The sequence below is a fragment of the Aedes aegypti genome, chromosome 3, assembly GCF_002204515.2.
Source record: "Aedes aegypti strain LVP_AGWG chromosome 3, AaegL5.0 Primary Assembly, whole genome shotgun sequence".
NCBI classification, from domain to species: domain Eukaryota; kingdom Metazoa; phylum Arthropoda; class Insecta; order Diptera; family Culicidae; genus Aedes; species Aedes aegypti.
Genome location: NC_035109.1, coordinates 206,383,003 through 206,403,694, shown reverse-complemented (window position 1 = coordinate 206,403,694; position 20,692 = coordinate 206,383,003). Strand labels below are relative to the sequence as shown.

Below are 20,692 nucleotides of genomic sequence, written 5' to 3'. Positions count from 1 at the left end.
TCATCAAATCTGATCGAAGTGAAATGGAGGTAAGGTAATTCCGCATCTAATGATAGAATAAACCAATTTTCATAAGTTTTGTACTTGGTCCACTCTGACTTAACGCCGACCAATTGTAAATAGTGGGCTGGTCTCAGCGAAAATTACTCACTATAAATAATATGTTTTGATAAAAAAGTAATGCTGTAATGGATTCTACAAAAATGCATCATGTAATTAAAGCGATCGGAAACATAATATAGAACTTAAATTATATCCGATAAACTTTGAACATAATAAATATCATCGGAAACATAACATAGAACTTAAATTATAACCGCTAAACTTTGAACGGATTTTACTGAGAATGTAATAAATTTCACATTCGCTTCTATTCTAGCTCTGTATTGTTTGGATCTACGCCGAAGTCTGTGGACCAATGTATAACGTTCACTAATTTGACGTTTGAGCAGTGCCAAATTCCCTCTTTCCCATGGCCACATAAACATAACGCCACCGCTCAAACGTTGAATAGTGAACTCGTGCATTGATCCATTGCGCCTACAGAGTCGCATACAGATAGGCGGACAGCAGTTTTACTACGCCGATATTTCACGTCGCGACAGTATAATCTACGTAAAGTCAAGAATTCCATTTAAAACACTTCATATGACTCACACATGGTTATCACAAAACTCACGTTATGGTAACAATGAAAAAAAAAACTAAAACATAATGGTTTTCTTTTAATTATTTTTTTTTTCAAATTTGCGTGAACTGTAACAAATTGTCGCAAAAATCGATTCGGACCACTACTTTGTGATGGGTAAAGTGCGTCATATCTTTCCGTTGTGAACAACATTCGGTACCGACGCCCGCCTCAGTACAGTTGGTTCAACGAGTTGTCTCAGGCGGTTTTGAAGAGGAAAAGAATGCAGCACGGACGATGATGCTGCAGAAAGGTACCCGTCAAAACGTGGAACACTACAAACAGAAGTGAAAGCACCAATCCCATCTGTTCCGGGATAAAATGCACAGTCTGGAAGAGTTCCACTAGTCTGCCGGGACCACTAGTTCTATATAAATAAAAATGGAATGGTGTTTGTATGTCACAAAATGGCGTACGAACGGGTTAACGGATTTGAATGATTATTTATCCGCTTTGTTCGTCAAGAGTTCCGACGTCCTACTTGATGGCAAGACGAAGTTTGCCGGGACCACTAGTAATATATAAAGAAGGTCGTGTCTTGGATTTTTGGACCCAAAACCCGACCCGACGGTTTCAGATTGTGTTCTGGCTGGAAAATTTGATTTTTTTCGAGTTGGGGTCGGGTTTGGTTACAAAGTTATCGGGTACAGGCTCGAAAAAGCCGGATTTGGTAAGCATTGTGACTAGATGTACATCCTGGAAGCTTTCTTATTCATCAGATACGGTAGATTTACATTTTTTTTTCCAGGTGTATTATTTCCGGATTTTATGAAGGGACAAGTTAGAATGTGTGCAGTGCCGAACGATAACCATACCTAACACAGTCTAAAAAGCGAATTATTCAGAATTAGTTGAATTGCGTTGTTAATTCTGCAATGATGAAAATATTTTCCTGCATACATTCTCGGAAGCGTCTAATGGATTGTAATTAATAGTGCACAGTGTATTTCGTATTAAACTGTGATTGGTAGAAAAGGTAAGCTGGGCTGGAATTATTTTAAAGCCGTATATATGGGCAAATTGCTTACAATGTTGAGGCTCATATAAAACCGGAAATAAGGCCAGAATTATCGAATTCAACTTTGCTATGAAATATATAGCTTTATGAGAAACTTCATGAGGATCAAACTGTTTTGTAAGTAGATAACTGAGATATGTTTTTAAGTTGTTGTCATAGCGGTTGGGTCATATATTTGAATACTACAATAAAACCATTTTCCACACCAAATGGTCTTTATTGCCAAATATTTTTGATATTACACTTTATATATTTTGAGAATCGTTTAAAACCAGAAGTAATAAATACAATTCACTTTTACGGAAAGTGTAGTAAAACAGAGCGATTATCGCGAAATTAATAAAAAAAAAATAACCAAAAAAAATATGGGAATGTTATTTGAGGTGCTTTGCGTTGCGTAGGTAATAGTTTCTACTGCAATGATCTTCGCAGCCAAAAATAAAATATTTCTACAATGCCCAACACCGATACACCAAAAAATAGTCCTCCTACGCCACCAAGGGATACTAAAAAAATAAATAAAAGGAAATTAGATTTTTTTTTCTTATAAGAAGTACATTAAGATGTTACCTATAAAATCCAAATTAGTGTGCGAAACCGACCTTTCGTATCGACTGGTTGGTACGTTCATTATTTCCAATATAACGTGACCAGGTGCTTTCGGATCTTTCATATTAAAAGTGTTTTCTCTGCAATCAAAAGTTTGAATTATGTTATCAACTTCCAATGCAATGACATCACAATATACCCCAACAAATTTATCTCCATCTCCAAACATGATTGGATGCACGGGTCTTTCCCGTCGAATAGCATTTTCTTGACAGCTAACAATATGCGAGCTATAATTTGGATGACAATATTATAATTATTATTAGTTAAGGATTAGTTCTACGATTGAAATATATAAAATTAGAGAGCTAAATTAAAGTTAAATTATGGAGTTTAATAGATTAGAAACTTACAATAGCATTTAGAATGGAGGTCAGGGTGGTCCAACTTTGTATAGAAACATATTCTTAGTCATCGAATCTATTGCTTTATACTTTCTAAGGCTACAATTTGACTATTTTCACACAAAGTTGGGTTTTAAATTTGGGGGAAGGTAAAGTTTTCTGGGTCAGGTTACTTCCGAAACATCGGTAGATATTCAATGTTATTTATTCTAGTTGAAACCGAACCCCCACCCCCCCTCAAAGTTAGAATACAAATAGGAATTAAATAAGGAACAGTCATTCTCCAATCTCGATTATATTTTGTGTATAATACCTACCATTTGCAATGCAGTCAAGCCCCTTAATGTTACAATACATCGATTTGTCTATGAAGCATGACGAAGACATTAACATATTAATACTCACTGTTTCTTAAGTTAATTGTAAATGTAATACTTTCAAAAAATACCGTAAAATTATTTGTTTTTAATGGTAAAACAAATATACTTACATTCTACTGGGGATGTAGGGATAGTACAATTACATTCGGCAAGTTCCATTTCAATTCTCTTAAGGAGAAAGCAATTCGTAAAGCTATATGGTAATCTTTCCGTTATATTCTCGTATGGAAACCTGCATTCACGTTTTTTTATCGGCTCGTGGTATACGTCCCCATGATTGTACACTTCGATTGTCTAGAGAGAAAATCATGTTTTTTAATAGGTATGTACTAGAAAAAGCTATAGTAGCAATTTAATGAGAAAAAGTCTATGTGACTTTTTTGCAAAACAATCTGTCCGTGGCTTTTTTTGGGCTAATCAAACATTATTTGGGAAAGAAACCAAAACCACTTCCACAAGAAAACAATTAGAGTTTGGATACGGGAAAGGATTAATTAAGGGATTCGTTTTGGTAAACGATAAAAATATAATTTAAAATTAATACGTGAACACGAACATAGATGACCGATACTTTTTTCGTAACCGCAAAACGTGGTCAAAATTAACATAGATTCTAAATTTTTTTTTTTCTAAAAACTGTTGCAAAAATATTTAAAAAAAAAAACAAAGAAATTCGAAAGTTGTTGTGGTGTGGTAAAAACAAATATGTATCCAAAATTTGATCTTTTATAAATGTAATTGATTTTTTTTTCGCAATTAAACCTTCCCCAAATCGGTTCCAAGTGCAAGCCAACACAGTTGAGCGTGCAAATAGCATTAATTGTAAAAAGCAGACCTTTAAGAATTATACGAGGCCACACTTAGAATTTAGTAAATTCTAAACAATATTTTCTTTTGGATAGATAATAAACTTACATTCAATGTGTAGTGCATATAAGCTCCATATTTACGAGGTTTGAAGGGTGGCATCAAAGAGTATGGAAGTTCCTCAGGACTGTGAATGAACAGCTGCAAAAATACACATTTATCATTTGAAGTTATACTAGCTAATTCGATCATAAATACCGTCAACGTACCAGTACACGCTCATGTTCCAGTAGCCCGCTCACGAGTTACAAAACAATGCCCACAGTATGATTCGATTTGTCAATTTGAATAGTATAGCGGCTATAGTTTTCAAATTTATTTAGTGCAAACTTATCTTTATTCAGTGTGAGCGGGCTACTGGAACATGAGCGGATACTGGGGCACTGATGGTACCCAAGTAGATGAAAAAACCGAATTTAGTACTATATCATTTATTTCCACTAGAGTTTGTAAATATCCTTTGACAGATACGCGTATTTCGACCTCAACTGTAAGGCCGTCTTCAGTGTCGTGTACTAGACTCGAGTCTAGCACACGACACTGAAGACGGCCTTACAGTTGAGGTCGAAATACGCGTATCTGTCAAAGGATACAAACTCTAGTGGAATTAAATGGTATAGTACTAAATTCGTTTTTTTTCATCTACTTATAGGTATTCTACTAAACAGCTCGAAGATTTATTATTAACCTCAAAATTGATGGCATCAATTTCTTTATACCGGAATTCGAAGGTCTTTTTCGTATCTTTGTACGTATATCTTAAAGGTAGTTTCTCGTAATCCATGTTACTGAAAACAATGGATTGATTATGTTGCATTAGTCAATAATTTTCGATTTGCTTACTGTGAAAAAATACTGTTTGAGATAAAGCAGAGTCCCATCTCCGTATGAAATAGTTTGAAGATGTCTTCGCACCGGTACGGTTTCTCAAGAAACCAAACATCGATGAAAACGTCCGAACAGGACGTTGGGAAAAACTAGTGAAATAAATGCATGTAGTATATGTGATATTAGTTATTTTTTTTACTTACTAGCATTCGCATAGTTTCTAGATCTAGATTGCAAGTTTCGTTCATTCCTCTGCAGATTGTGGCGCTTTGCTCAATGCTGTTACTGGGACTGATGAACAAATACTTTTGAGCGAGACGTAAAAAACTGGAGAATCTGAAAAAAGTGTTAAGATTATAATTACGAAATCTATATTTAAATATCCACAAGTCAAAGAGTGCTTTGCGAAGACCCAAGCTATCCGATTCATTTTCGCGCGCTCGGAGTGTTTTTCGCTGGCTTCGTTCGCTTGCCCAGTGCTTTGCGAAGGCCCAAGCAGTCCGATTCATTTACGCGCGCTCGGAGTGTTTTTTCGCTGGCTTCGTTCGCTTGCCCAGTGCTTTGCAAAGACCCAAGCAGTCCGATGCATTTTCGCGCGCTCGGAGTGTGTTTTCGGTGGCTTCGATCGCTTGGGTAGTGCTTTGCGAAGACCCAAGCTGTCCGATTCATTTTTCGCGCGCTCGGAGTGTTTTTGTTTTTCAGTTAGCACTTCATTCGCGCGCCATCGGAGTTATTGTATATTCCTGCTTATACGGGTTGACGCTGCGATTGTAACTGTGTCGAGGATAGATTACCAATTGATGAGCTCGTTTAATGCTTGTAATAACACATTTGTATCATAACATGTATTTTTTTTATGAATTTGTTGAACAAACTATGAATAGTTCGTCACTTTAAGCGCTTATTCATGTTTTATAAAATTTCGAGATTCAAACCTTGGAATAGTCCGATGTTTAAGATGTCGACGCATTGATAGATAACTTTTTAAACAGAGGTTACATGAATCGCATCACTTACCAAGGTTAATCCTGATCATGTAGCTTTGAAGCCCTCCCACTAACAAAACTCCTTCCCGTGGCAACCATGAAGATGCAGAGGTATACTCGATCTTTAGTAACAATGGATGTCACACTAACATTCCTTCCCTTCCCCGATGATCGTAAGGACGTGGCCGGCGCCGTTATTGACATTACTCATTTCAGAATCCTCGAAAATGTACATTGAAGATAGTATGCTACTCCCAAGCTACATCTGTTGGTTCCCTGTACAATTTCGATGATTCTTGTCAATCACGGAGTAGCAACTACGATTTGTACGGTCATCAATGCTCATGCTCATGCTCATTTAAATATCCACAAGTCGATTAGAGAGATCTTTGGTAGGTGGAAATATCGAGTAAGGGAAAAGCAAAAGTTTTTGTAACAATTTTCGCCTTTTAAATGCTTCATCAATAAATGTATATTTGAACTTTTTACGAGATGAGCCATTCCGATCAATGTTATCCCGCTGATCAATATTAACTCGGATTACGGTACTTAACACATAATGGACTTTACACGTAAAGAAGTTGCAATTCAAGAATAGACGATCCACTTACCTGGCTGGTTTTGTTAAGTTTTTGGCGGTCCAATATGTTTCCAAAAAAGTTTGAATAGATTCTAGATTCGAAGGAAAATAAATGGAATAAAAATTACTTTGACGCTTCGCTAAAATTTCGTGTCTTGTGTGATACTTGATCCAGTGAAATTTCAAACATGATTAGTTTTTTATTAAAATTATTGAAACTAAAAAAAACTTTAAAATTTACAATTTATAACTTGTTAAGCTTAAATTAAACTTATTTTTCTTATGATAATCATGAATACAAATATTTTTTCACTGTATAATTCCTTGATACTTCCGGTCAAGAAATGTTTACTTACTTAGCGAATAAAGTTGAAATTAGTGTACTTTTTAGCTTGAGATAAAATAGAAAAAAAATCCTTGCCTGAAATGATACATAAATTTCTCTCGTGGATTTGCTGTAAAATTATCCCAATGCGAGGGAAATTATTTGCCTAAAATGGTCAAGAAAATCATTTTTTTTTCTAATCACAGTTGTGTAGAAAATTTATTTTATATTAAGGTGAAGATGCATCGAAGCCAAACCTCGAATTTTCAAGATCACAAATCTAGAGAACCAGACGTTTGCGCTGAAAATTTGGTAATCAACAACGAGTGATCAGTGAGTTAAATTTTCAGCACAAACGGTTGTCTGGTTCTCTAGATTTGTGCTCTTGAAAATTCGATGTTTGGCTTCGGTTCATCTTTTTTTATTCTCATCTCTTTAGTACAGAGTCTGTGTGCCTATTCTTCTTTATCGATCGAACCTATTTGTGGATCTGATCTAAAGTTGCGCCCCTCTTTTACACTCTACCATCGCCAGTAGGTGAATGGCACGTGATGTTGCGTATCAGTCCAGAGATTCTTGTCCATTGTTCTTTGCCGTTGGTCGAATGCCGTGTTATCCGGGTTCCATGTTCGCTCAGAAGAGGGTCAGGTTTCCAGTCCGCTTTCTGACGGCCATGGTGTTGGAAGGGTGGAGCTCGTGTCATTTTCATGCGGACTGACGAAGGCCTTTTTTTGGGGTGGCAGGGAATCAAACCCATGACCATCTGCTTATGAAGCGAACGTGTAGCCAACTACGCCACGTTGTCCCACATTCGGTTTATCTTCACCTTAAGCTTTCTTTAAATAATTCTTGATCCATTCGGTAAAGGCATTTCTTTACTGTTCTCAAGTGAAACTGCAGTACTGGTAGCAGATCTCGTTTTAGAGACTTGGTCACTTTTTTAATGCATGTCTCTGTTTTTAATTAAAGGTCTCTATAGTGTCTACTTTGACCAAAACGTCGTATAATTTATGATCTCGCATTCGATCAGCTATTGTTCACCAAGTGTGTAGCTTGTTGTTACTGAGCAAACCCATGGATTTTCACGCTATTCAACAATGCTATGATGAAGAGAAGATCTTCCTCCGTCTCCCGGTGGTAATAAATTTTATCTTTGGCCATTTATTTACATAAAAACAACGAGCTACACACTCGGTTACCAATGGCTTTTAGGGCGATATCATAAGTTATGCGAGAAATGGTCTCTGAAGTTACCTTTTTCCTTATTCTGCTTACAGTGGAGCCCAGTTTTTTTACTCTTCGAGATCTTTCAACAATTCCTACAGGAGATTTTTCAAGAAAATACATAGAGATTTATTTCAGTTTGTTCTTGTAAGTTTTTAAAGAAATTCGTTTGTTTTTTTTTTTTCAATCAACTTTACAATAATTCCTTTGCCGATTTGTTCAGTTATTCGTCCAGGCATTTTTATATGGTCTCCTTCTAGAATTCATCCACGGTTACTCCCAACTTATACAAATCCTCATCACATCCAACCTGGGTTTCTTTATGAAGTTCCTCAAGTCTTGTTCTAAGAATTTCTCCAGCGTCTCATCTAAATATTACTCGTGCGTTTCATCCAAATATTACTCAAACATTTCTCGAGTATTTTCTCAAGTTTAATCTTCGTGGGTTCTTCAAAAGTTCATTTGAGGTTCTACATCAGCTAACTAAAGCATTTTTCAGTAATTCCTTCGATCATTCATATACAATTTTCATCAGGAATTCCTTTGATAAATCATGCAGGAAATTATATAGAGTTCCTTCAGAAAATCATGCAGGATATTATATTAAGTTTCTCCAGAAAATTTGGAGGAATTCTCTAGTTAAAATCATTAAATCATTGAAGTTTCTTTTTTGACCATAATGATTCATGAAGTATCTAATTCCTTGTTTCTTCTTTTAATGATTCCTGATGCATAATTCTACACGGGAACAAATTCTGTGGTAAAAATTACTATTTTAGCCGACTACGACCATTCTTGAAACTACCATGGAATTTCAGACCAATTTACTATGTTTAGGGTTCATCCCACCATATTACTGGTACATTTCTGAAGTGAAGATTTCTGTGTGGTAGAATCATTGACTCCCTTATGGAAAAACGAACTTTTTCATACAGCTATTGAGTTTTCTTTATTCGTGCATGGAAATAACAGACCTAAAGATTGCGACTTTGAAGAAGTTCATGATTATCGTTCAGCAAATTATAACAATATAAGACAGAAAATCAATCAAGTAAGTTGGCAAAATGTGTTAAGAAACGAAGAAAATGTTGAATCTGCCGTTAAAATGTTTTACAAAATTTTAAACGACATAATACACGACGATATACCCTTAATAAAAAGAAGAAGGAATCATAACTCAAAGTATCCTATATGGTTTAGTAGAGAAATCAAAAATTTAAAGAATCGTAAGCAAAAGGCACATAAAATTTACAACAAATGTAAAAATGATGCAAATTTAATTAACTATTTGAATATTTGCGATCAATTAAATCTTGCCATTGATACCGCATTTGAAGAGTATAATGAACGAACTGAGCGTGAATTGAAATCATGTCCTAAAAATTTCTTTAATTACGTTAAAACAAAAACCAAATCTAACAACTTTCCATCTGAAATGCACCTTGATGATGAAATTGGTGTGAACCCTGAAGAAAGCTGCAATCTGTTTGCAATATTTCTTCAAGACGTTTACACTACTTATTCGGAAAATAATCGAGATCGTGAATATTTCTCATTTCTTCCGGAAATCCCAAATGACATTTGCGTCAATCAAATCAAAGTACATGATATTGTAGATGCACTAAAAAGTCTAGATGTCTCCAAAGGTGCTGGACCTGACGGGATTCCACCTGTATTTTTGAAAATGTTATCAATCGAACTTGCATCTCCGCTATTTTGGCTCTACAATATGTCTCTGCAATCAGGTAGTTTCCCTGAAACATGGAAAAGCTCATTTTTAGTGCCGATCTTTAAAAGTGGCCAAAAATCTGACATACGTAATTATCGTGGGATAGCCATTATCTCTTGTATTCCAAAGATTTTCGAGGCAATAATAAATAAAATTTTATTCGATATGGTTAAAAACAGAATAACTCATACTCAGCATGGTTTTTTTAAGGGACGCTCAACATGCACAAACTTGCTGGAGTTCATTCATTATTCTTTGACAGCCATGGATAATGGTAATCACGTGGAAGCTCTCTATACAGATTTCAGTAAAGCTTTCGACCACATTGACATACCAATGTTGCTTTTTAAGTTAGAAAAAATAGGATTTCAACCGTACCTTCTTAAATGGGTAGAGTCTTATCTTACTAATCGTCAACAAATAGTTAGATACAAAGGAGTAAAATCTATTCCAATTAAAGTTACATCGGGAGTTCCTCAAGGGTCTCATTTAGGGCCATTATTCTTTATTTTATACGTTAACGACATTTCCTTCATTCTGAAAAAAGTGAAAGCTCTCATATATGCTGATGACATGAAACTGTTTCTTGAAATAGTAAACGATGAAGATATACATACTTTTCAAAATGAAATTGATATGTTTTACAAATGGTGCAATAAAAGCCTTCTTCAATTGAACGTGAAAAAATGTAATTCAATATCCTTTAGCAGAAAGCGTAGTATACCTAACACAACAGTCTACCTAGGGAATCAACTAGTAGAAAAATGCGTAAGAATAAGAGATTTAGGAGTGATTTTAGATTCCAAAGTTACTTTTATAGATCACTATAATACAATTATCAACAAGGCAAACAAGATGTTAGCATTTATAAAACGATTTAGCTATAATTTTCACGATCCATACACTATAAAAACATTATACATAACCTATGTGCGTTCAATTTTAGAATACTGTAGCATAGTTTGGTCACCATTTTCATCAACCCATGAAAATCGTATAGAATCAGTTCAAAAACAATTTCTGTTGTTCGCACTTCGAAAATTAGGTTTGACAAGGTTACCTCTACCATCTTATGAAGCACGATGCATGCTCATTAATATTCAAACATTGAAGAAACGTCGCGAATTTGCAATGGTCTCGTTCGTAAACGATATAGTTTCGCATCGTATTGACTCGATGACACTTTTATCAAAATTAAATTTTTATGCTCCTTCAAGACAACTGCGAAGTCGTAGTATTTTTTATACAAACCATCACCGCACAAATTATGCCAAATTTGAGCCTTTAAATCAAATAATGTCTGTTTACAATAAACATTGCAAAACCATTGACTTTACTATGACGAAATCGGAACTAAAACAAAAATTTATGTCATATCAAAATTCGAACTAGATTAAGAAAATAACGTTTTCAAACTATATAATATTAAGTGTAAAATTGTAACAAAATGGTCTACTTCTGATTGACGACATGAAATAAATAAATAAATTTGACAGAAATAATTTACAACAATCTGATTTCGACCACAGACATGGTAAAATCAAGCGCATTTCTGGTCTGCTGAGAATTGCCGGTGCGAGCGCTTAAGTTAACCCCCTAAAATGGTAGTTTTTACCACACATTTTTTTTGCGTGTATAAGCTTTAGAGAAACCTTCTAGTGATTTTTTCCTGAGATTTCTTCTGGATTACTTTCATGAGCTAGGCACTCCTCTAAGAATTCCTCTAGAAATTTCCTATGAACTCTTCTTGGAATTCGTCTTAAAATTGTTCCAGAGATTTTTTAATGGATAATTGGGTCCTAAAATGTTTAATGAATTCTCGTTTTTATTCAATAATACAAAAGAGCATGTTCTTGCAACTACTTTAGCAAGTTTTTCCGCTCAAAGAACGGCTATATCATTTTTTAACTTCAATTTTAAAAATGGTTCCAAATATCAACCTTGACACTTGTGATCTTGTTTGACATTCACTTTTTCGACAAAAATGCCACAGGGCATATAGTTTTAACACTGGGGTTGTTCCTATCTGACATTTCGGAAGGGACACGGAAAACAAAATATACCCAAAATTCGAGTTTAAACCAAGGGGTGTGACAAAATCTCAAAAATCATAAAAAAAATGTTTTTTGTACTTAAACCAATGAAAATCATTTAAAAATTGAGTAAACATGTGTTTCTGCCCTAAACTTAAGCGTTTGGTAATAAAATTGAGACAGGGCTTTAGGACCCTATTAAATGCAATAGTTCAGAATTTGCTTTAGGGAGACCAAAGTGCGTTTCCACATGAAATACTCTAAAAAATTTCCCAGATACTGTCCCAGGTTTTCCTCCAGAAATTTGTTTCGTCCCGGGAAATCCTAGCGAAATCGATGACCAATCACTTTATGAACCAATGGAAAACTTTAAACACTCAACTCCTGACTATCTTGTGAAAACATTTTCTGAAAAAATAACGGTGGAATCTCTGGAGTATTTTTTGGAGTTATACCTGCTTGAAAAATCATAGTAGAATTCTTTAAGGAATTTTTAATAAGAAGGTTGTTAAACAATCAATAAAGGTTTTGTTTTGATCTTTTTTAGTATCTTATTTTAGGCAAAGACCTTATTTTAAAGCTCCTGTTTATAAAACACTTGGTCGCGGCGAGCTCTGTACAATATACAATACTACAATCGAAGATACATTATTTTATTACCATTTCAGAAAAGTATGTTTGCAATTTCTCATCGTAATAGGCTGTTTTTCATAACGCCAATCTGTCAAGAAACGATTTACTTTACTGCTTTATGCAGTGTGGTAATAGTCATTATCTACCTGAAATCAGTTAAGTAATGAATAGTACGCAACTGTTTTGAATGGTGTAATGAATCATTACACAACAATTTTAACAAATTGCGAATTTTGCATCCTGATATGATTTCTGATACCGTCATGTGGTCTTCTACGAAATTGCAAACAAATGTTGTCGTTCGAGAACTCGATTTCTACAGCACTCGTCGTAATTAGGTATCCAACTCGGCAAGTCTCGGTGGATAAATGTACGACTCGTGCTGTAAAAATCATCATCACATCTTGTTGTGTAAACTACTATTCCCATGCATCGAGATCGACAATTACTCTATTATTATTCTTACGAAGTCAATAAAGTTATTAAATGAGACCAAAATATGGGATTATATAAATTTAACCTATTAGGGGGAAGTCCTCTATGGCCGGACAGTTTGAATTTTCCAAAAACGAATAATGATATTAAGATTTTAGTTTTCCAGGATTATGCCAAAACACATTTTTGCAGTGTATCCAAACTATGACGTTTTCAAGTCCAAACGTGAACAAACAGTAGCTGTTAAAAGTTTCACTCTGATACGTTCTACCAAAAAATGTGAAATGATAAAATTTCATACAAGTGTAGCCACAAATGTTTCTTATTATTTAAGCTGAATTGTCTCTGTACGTTGACTTCAGTAAGTTTTGCATCAATTACAATGCAAAATTTATGAGAAAATGTAGAATTTCAAAGAAAAGCAACCTTTTTTGTAAACCATCGCAAGTCCTCTATGGCCGGACAGTGATAATGTTAACCTAATAACTGGGATCTAATTTAGAAGTCGCTTTTTCATAAATGTAGGATACAAAAAACAAACAGCAACAAAAATAAAGCATAAACAACAAAAATTTCGATCCTTGGAGGTGTAAACATGATGCTTTTAAGGCAAATGAGCGCACGAGAAGCAGCCACAAGATATGATGTACAGTCATCTCTCCTTAACTCGATAATGAAGGGACCATTGAGTTGGGGAGATATCGTGTTACAGAATACTAAATGTGAGTTTTTACTTAAAATAATGTGACAAATGTGTACAAAAAATAAAGGTAAAACTAATGTTGAATTTGAAATATTACCAAAAAACAAAAAGTGTCCGGGTATAGAGGACTTCCCCCTATCTCATAACAGAATTCAAGAGCTTACTCAAACTGCGACCTTTTGCGTAACAAATTGATGTAGCAGGGAATGTATTGTTCCAACTCAAATACGATGTTTCGATATTGATGTTCACGTTTTCATCAAAACTCTCCAAAGTGTAGTGAAATATTAGTACCATCGATATTAACGAGCATGCTATCGTTATCAGCCAAAATGATCTGCAGAGATAAATTATGTAGTTATGTTACGTCTAGTAATTCTAACCATCTATGACACATACTTTCCTATTATGTTACATCTTTTTCCAAGATATCGAAAACCATGAATCGAACAATTATCGAGAAAATATATGAGTGATTTCCTGAATTCTTCCAACATGTTTCACTAACCGACTGGAAATAGTCTGGATACCGAAGACATGAAAGAGCTAGATTTTCGTTCAAATTTGCTGCAGAGCCGTATGCAGGGGGTTCATATTTTTTGTTGTTACATTTACGCTCTTAACGATTTTTTGTTTCAATTTTGCAATCCTTGAAGTTGAATCATTAAAATTACTTTGAAAATTTTGCGTTTCATTTCACCCCGATGAACCTTAACAAAAGAACAGAATTTGAAATATGTGACAAAAGAACTAAAATAGATCTAAATTTGACATTGAAAACAAACCCATAAAAAAGTGAGAATAGTAAATCCGGTGGTTTCAAATAAAAAAAATAAATCGATGGAAGTTTTATTTTACATAGGGATGGTACACAAATTATGTCACGGTAAATTCCAACTTTTTTGACCCCCTCCCCCCCTTTGTCACATTAAGAACAGTGTTGTGAAAAACTCAATTTCTCACAACTCACGCTTGAGATTTTTCATGCGTGAGTTGTCAATCACGCAACTCAGCAGTCAAAAAATCATGGATGAGTTGGCTCACCTTTTTGACTCATTTACTCGTATTTCCACAGTTTACTCACACACGGCAATAATTTCTTGTTAATCTGGTAAAATTATAGTAATCCTTTCTAACGTAAACAACAATATTCGGGTTTCACGAGTTTTTGCCGGGTTTTCCGACTGAATCATTTTTTACGGTTTGAGTTGATTGAGTTGATTTTGCATCAAAATCTCAAGCGTGAGATTTGCGAAACAGATCTCTAATGAGTTTGCTCTCACGGGAGAGCGTATTGATTGAGATTTGAGTGTGAATCTATCAACACTGATTAAGAAGAGATACATTAAGAAGAGATATTTGATACAATGAAAAATGTATCCCTCAGTGAACCTCATTTTACACAAAAAAGAACATGGTTTTATAAGCCTACGTATTGACTTCGTAGCTTTGCGATACCATCTTTCTTAACCATATTTATAACCATCTAAACTAAAGGTAATAGTTAATTAGCAATTCTTAGCTGTTGTATCCCCGAAAGGCATTAGATGCGGCTCTGCTTGGTAACAACATATGGTAACTGCAAAACAGCATTAAAGAAACATTGCACGACTATCATTAGCTTACATGCAAAGATGTTCGCCATAGTAGCTTTCCGACTGTGGAGCATGTTTCGTGCACAGGAAGGTGACAAATTGAAAGTTCAAATTATATGACCGATTCGATTCGAATAGGTCATATGTACTTTGGACGGATACGGTTCTATACATACGGTTTTGAACAATACATTTGTTACTTTTTCAATTTTTCATACCGAATGGTCAACTCCAGGAGGTTTGATCTGACATAACTGGGATAGTAATAACGGTTTGGCGAAAACGATTTTATTTATTTAATTTGATATATGTACAGTATGGCCCATAAAAAATGGGAAAATCGTCATATCATGTTTCATAGTAGTTTTTATATAGAAAATGTGAACGAAACATAAATGTTATTCATTATTTGTATTGCTCGATCTATTTAGACTCAGTTTTTCGCTTTAGACATGCTTTTTAGCTGTTGCTTTCACCTTACCAGAGATAAATTGGAAGCATACCTTCAAATTTTATCATGCGGTCGTCGAGTTCAATATCTTTGTGATGGAAGCTTCTGAAACATCAACGATGACGTGAGATTCTTCATAGGCCTTGTCCCTACCATTCGCCCATATCAAATGATAGAATTGGTTCATACCTTGGTCATTGAAGACTTCAACATACTTTCGAAAAAACGGCTCATTTTGGAGAGCCTTAGTTGAACCTTCATATAAGTGTGATAAGCGGCTCTGTTTTGCTCAAAACCTATGAGCTACTATTGATATAAGTTGTCTCTAACCGAGGGAACAAATTTCATCATCAAAAAACTGTTATGGACCTCGGTATTTAATTTTTATTCAACTTTAACAAAAATTAAAGGCATATCAAACCTATAAGACACAAATGCCCTCAAAACTATGACCCTGGCAAAATATTTTATTGTGATCATGAAAAACACATTCTTCAAGAACTCCTCCATCCTCTGATACCAAACAAACTAAAGTTTTCAACAATAAAGTGTGATTTTTGAAGGTGGAAAGTTTATCACCAGAGTATACGATAATCAGACGCTGTTTCTAACTTTGGGCGGAAAAAACCTTTAAACTTCTTTGCTTTATTACATTATTTAGGACAGTAAGAAAAATATGATAAAAAATTTCCTGGATAGCGAAGTTATGTCAGTATATATTACAACAATCGGAAATTACATTTACTCACAAAAACAATGAAAATAACGCTTGTGGATTCTTTATTCACGTTCAAACAATTTTCGCATTTTTTTATGGGCCATACTGTAGTTTGTTTTTAGCATATGTTATTTTTGTTAAAACGTCATTAATTCTCAGGTCTCATCACTCGGAGTTCTTTTTAGCAAGTAAGTTCCTTCTTCTTTGGGTGAGTTTGTATTGCCTAAGGCTCTTTAATTCGTATTTTGCTATTAATGTACCACGCGCTGTAATGAATGCGGCTTTCGGGTTCTTTAAATATTTGTTACATGTATAGGGGCAATGGGGGCAATATGGGCCACATCGGATTTTATCTCAAAAACAGTGTTTTAATGTATAGTGTTATTATGATCAGCTAGGGGATGCTTCAAATGGCCACCACAATAAAAACCGTAAGAATATTCGTTTCAACACTTGAAATATTCACAAAAATGTACAAATTTGTCTCTTGTCATAAAAAGCTTATAAGTTTGGCAGTTTTCAATTAAGGCTATACGACAATTATATTTATAATTGTGGTAAATTTTACTAATCCATTGAAACTTCTGATAATACTGATCATTTCGTGACCGAAATTAGATTTGTTCGTAAGCAAAATTATTGGAAAACAGAATATTATTTGAAAAATGAAGGAGCGGGGCAATATGAGCCCCCTAGATTTAAGCAAAGAAAACGGTGTTTTGAACATAAAAATGCATTGCCTAAATATACTAGTTTATTTTTTTACTGCATAGTCATCTTGTTGCACCATTACAAATGGAAAACTTTGCTAGAAAATAGGTTGAACTAAGTCTTGCAATTTAATACTAGAATTATATGGTCTGTTTACTATGTGTGATGTATCCATAAAAAAAACGCCGCTAGAATTGACAATTTCAAGCAAAGCTAATAAAATTTCCTTTCCAATATCGTACACTTTATCATTCACTCATCTCTATATTGTTTTAAATAAAAATCATACGATTGAATGAGGTGGCTCATACCGCCCCGTTGGGTGGCTCATAATGCCCCATATGGTTGGTGAACACGCAGGAAAACATGGTTTTCAAAAACGTTCCATAAATAATTTTCAAGTTGATGTTAATATTAATTATCGACATAATATGGAAAAAAACATGTTATAGTACAAGTGACTAGCATTTAAACAATAGTTTTTGCTGTTTTTCTATGCATTTCTTGACGTTTTCCTTAGGCGGCCCATATTGCCCCGATCACCCCTATACTAAGCATTTGTACTCGTCAGTACGGTAAATTTCATGAATTGAAACAATATTTCTACGACAGTAAGCGGATATAGTTTGTCTAATTAAAACGTGATTGTCGGATAGAATTTCGGATGATGCAATTGCTATCAAAGGATGTAATCTAATCTAATCGCTATTGAAGGATCTAATCTAATATCTAAATGCAATTGCTATTGAAGGATATAAATCGAACTTATAGTCGTGGTGGTGGTTTGTGAATTTATTACAAAACTGAAGTCTCTTGTAAAATGTTATCGTCATCAGAATTATATTACAGGTCGGAAAATATCAACATAACTAAATATTTGGTTATTGAAGGGGTCGCATTTAATGAATACTTGACTTTTTTACAACCCTCCTAGGAGCGATTGTGATGAGTTTGTATTTGATAATCTCACAAATCTCTCTCTATCGTATAGAAAAAGATTCTGATAATTGATTTTAACAGTAAGTATGACAACAAATCTAACAAGTTTTAAGGCGTAATTGAAAATGTAGGGTTTACTTGTGTCGGTACCGAACCAACACATTGTTCCTCTGAAAGTAGGTCTTTGTGTGATCATTTGTTGGCAAATGATCTTGATTTAATAGTAAAACTCAATCAAGTGGCTGCTCCAGGCTTTTCATATCACGATACTATCTCCTCATCCTCAAATATTTTTGTACGCGGTCAAGCCTATCTCGTTGCTTCGAGATTATTCTAGAATCGACAAAACTGCGCTATATAGGGAGCCGGATCCTATTCTTGGCACTTTTGATTCACTTCGGCAGTAAGGTTTTTGGAAGGCCACATACATTGCTGTGTAGTTTCCGGCTTAGAATAGAACTACGGATGACCTGTTGCGGTGGTAAGGGTCCACCAAACAGGGTAACCCCAATTCAAGGTGTGAAGCGAAAAACCGTGGTCGAGGGGGTGAAAAAGATGCTCGATCGTTAACGGAGCCTGTGGGGTACCTGGGCACCCCTCACAGTAATTTGTCCCTTACCGCGTTAATGCAGGGCTCTGGCGTGGTGGACCTCTTTTCCCGTGCAACTCGTGGGATCCATAATGATTACAAGCTACAGCTAGGTCTCCGTTGAGGAGAGCGGAAGCAGGAGGAGGCAGCAGCGCACGTAGTGCCAGTGCACGTAGCGATGCGAAGTTCGCAGATCTAGGAGCCGACGTACGCAGTGTCAGACGCACTCGTACAGGTGAAATGATCCTCGAGCTTAAGCGCGACAAGGAGCGCAAGGGCGCCGTTCGGCTACGGAAAGGTCCGGCAGGAACTCAGGTGGCCTTAGTACAGCTACCTGTGGCGGACGCTAACAAGTCCGCTAAGGTAGGAAAGATCAAGGTGGGTTGGTCAGTATGCTCATTGACCATACACGAGCAACCGGTGATCTGCTTCAGGTGTAGGGAACCAGGACACAAGTCCTGGGACTGTAAAGGCCCTGATAGGACCAAGTTGTGTAGGCGATGTGGTGAGGAAGGTCATAAGGCACTAGGCTGCAAGAACCCTCCTAAGTGTTTGATTTGTTCCGGGAAGTCCGTGAACAACAAGCATCCAACGGGAGGCTCAAGGTGCCCGACCTTCAAAAGAGCCATAATTGAAAAGTCACAGTGCAGGTAACGTAGCTGAACCTGACCCACTGTGACGCAGCTCAGCAATTACTGTATCAGGCAGTTGCTGAGTGGGGGACGGATATCGCCATCATATCGGACCCATACCGAGTACCCGCCGGCAACGGCAACTGGGTCGTGGATGGATCCGGAAAAATGGCGTCGATATGGACGACGGGTAAATACCCCGTCCAGGAGTTGGTGTCTACTACCTATGATGGCTTCGTGATCGCCAAGGTAAACGGGGTCCTCTTCTGTAGCCGCTATGCGCCTCCGAGTTGGTCGACCGAGCGGTTCACGCAGATGCTGGACTGTATGACGACCGTGCTGACAGGGCGAAGGCCAGTAGTAAAAGTGGGTGACTTCAATGCCTGAGCCGTGTAATGGGGAAGCCGTAACACGAACCAGCGGGGTCAAATCCTGCTAGAGGCACTGGCCGTGCTAGATGTCGATCTGGCTAATGTTGGTACCAAAAGTACCTTCAGCCGAAACGGAGCGGAGTCGATTATCGACGTTACTTTTTGTAGTCCTGGCCTAACGAGTAGTTCGAACTGGAGGGTAGACAATGCCTACACTCACAGCGACCACCTGGCGGTTCGCTACAGTATCGACTACAACAACAGCAGGCAGCGGGTTGAGGAAGCGGCTAGCTCAAGGTCAAGCCCTCGTAGGTGGAAGACATCGTACTTCAATGACGAAGTACTTAGAGAGGCTCCGCCGTGAGCGTAACCTACTCGGCCTAAGCGGGGACGAACTGGTAGCGGTGCTCTCGCGTGCATGCGATGCGACCATGCCTAGGCAAGTCCACCCTAGTAATGGGAGACCACCGACGTACTGGTGGGCTCAAGCGATTGCGAACCTGCGCCGTGCCTGCCTACGGGCCAGGAGGCGGATCAGCGAGCACGTACCGAGGAGGAGCGTGAAGAACGACGGGTGGTGTTCATCGCTGCCAAAGTCACGCTGAAGTCCGAGATAAGGGCAAGCAAAAAAGCCTGCTTTGAGGGACTCTGTCAGAGTACCAACGCGAATCCGTGGGGCGATGCTTACAGGATCGTTATGGCAAAGACAAGAGGTGCAATGGCTCCTACAGAGCAATCTCCAGAGATGCTCGAGGGGATCATCGAGGGGCTCTTTCCGCGCCACAACCCTAGCCCTTGGCCTCCTTTCGTAGGACAGCCGTGGATTGGGGCTGGCGATGAGGAGAGGGTAACCGATGAGGAACTTGTAGGGACTGCAAAATCCCTCAGTATAGGTAAGGCACCAGGTCCGGACGGAGTTCCAAACCAAATTAAGCATTTGTGTTTAAAGTATAACACATTTTTTATCAATTTTGTTTAGTGTAGAGGAAATTTTGTTATAATTTTTGTTATTTTAACTACTAGCCAGCCAAAATTATAACACATTTTGTTAGAAAAAACGCGCTAACTGAGTAACAAAATCTGTTAAAACTCCGTTATAATCCACTGGTCGGGTAGCTCATATTTAGCCACAGCGTTGTACTAAAGCGCTTCTTATTGCAAATTTTCAAACAATTCGCCGTTAAAAAAAACCCTCATGTCTAAGTGAATCTTGGAGGTGCCTAAAAAGCATAGCTTATGGAATATTTGTATCAATTTGCAAGATCAAACCTGAAAGCCGTAATCCGTGGTTCAATAACTCGATT

General features: G+C 36.7%; 1 protein-coding gene across 1 annotated transcript; it reads right to left on the bottom strand.

Moving 5' to 3' along the window:
* Positions 1-1,392: 1,392 nt before the first annotated feature.
* Positions 1,393-14,039, bottom strand: LOC110679246 (pickpocket protein 28). Its single transcript, XM_021853437.1, has 11 exons — positions 13,547-14,039; positions 6,332-6,392; positions 4,938-5,070; positions 4,750-4,883; positions 4,595-4,694; positions 3,955-4,047; positions 3,150-3,333; positions 2,977-3,024; positions 2,455-2,545; positions 2,277-2,395; positions 1,393-2,212 (listed from the first exon to the last, which is right to left on the bottom strand). Exons 1-11 carry the CDS (start codon positions 13,677-13,679, stop codon positions 2,118-2,120), a joined length of 1,191 nt encoding a protein of 396 aa, XP_021709129.1. The 5' UTR covers positions 13,680-14,039; the 3' UTR covers positions 1,393-2,117.
* Positions 14,040-20,692: the final 6,653 nt, after the last annotated feature.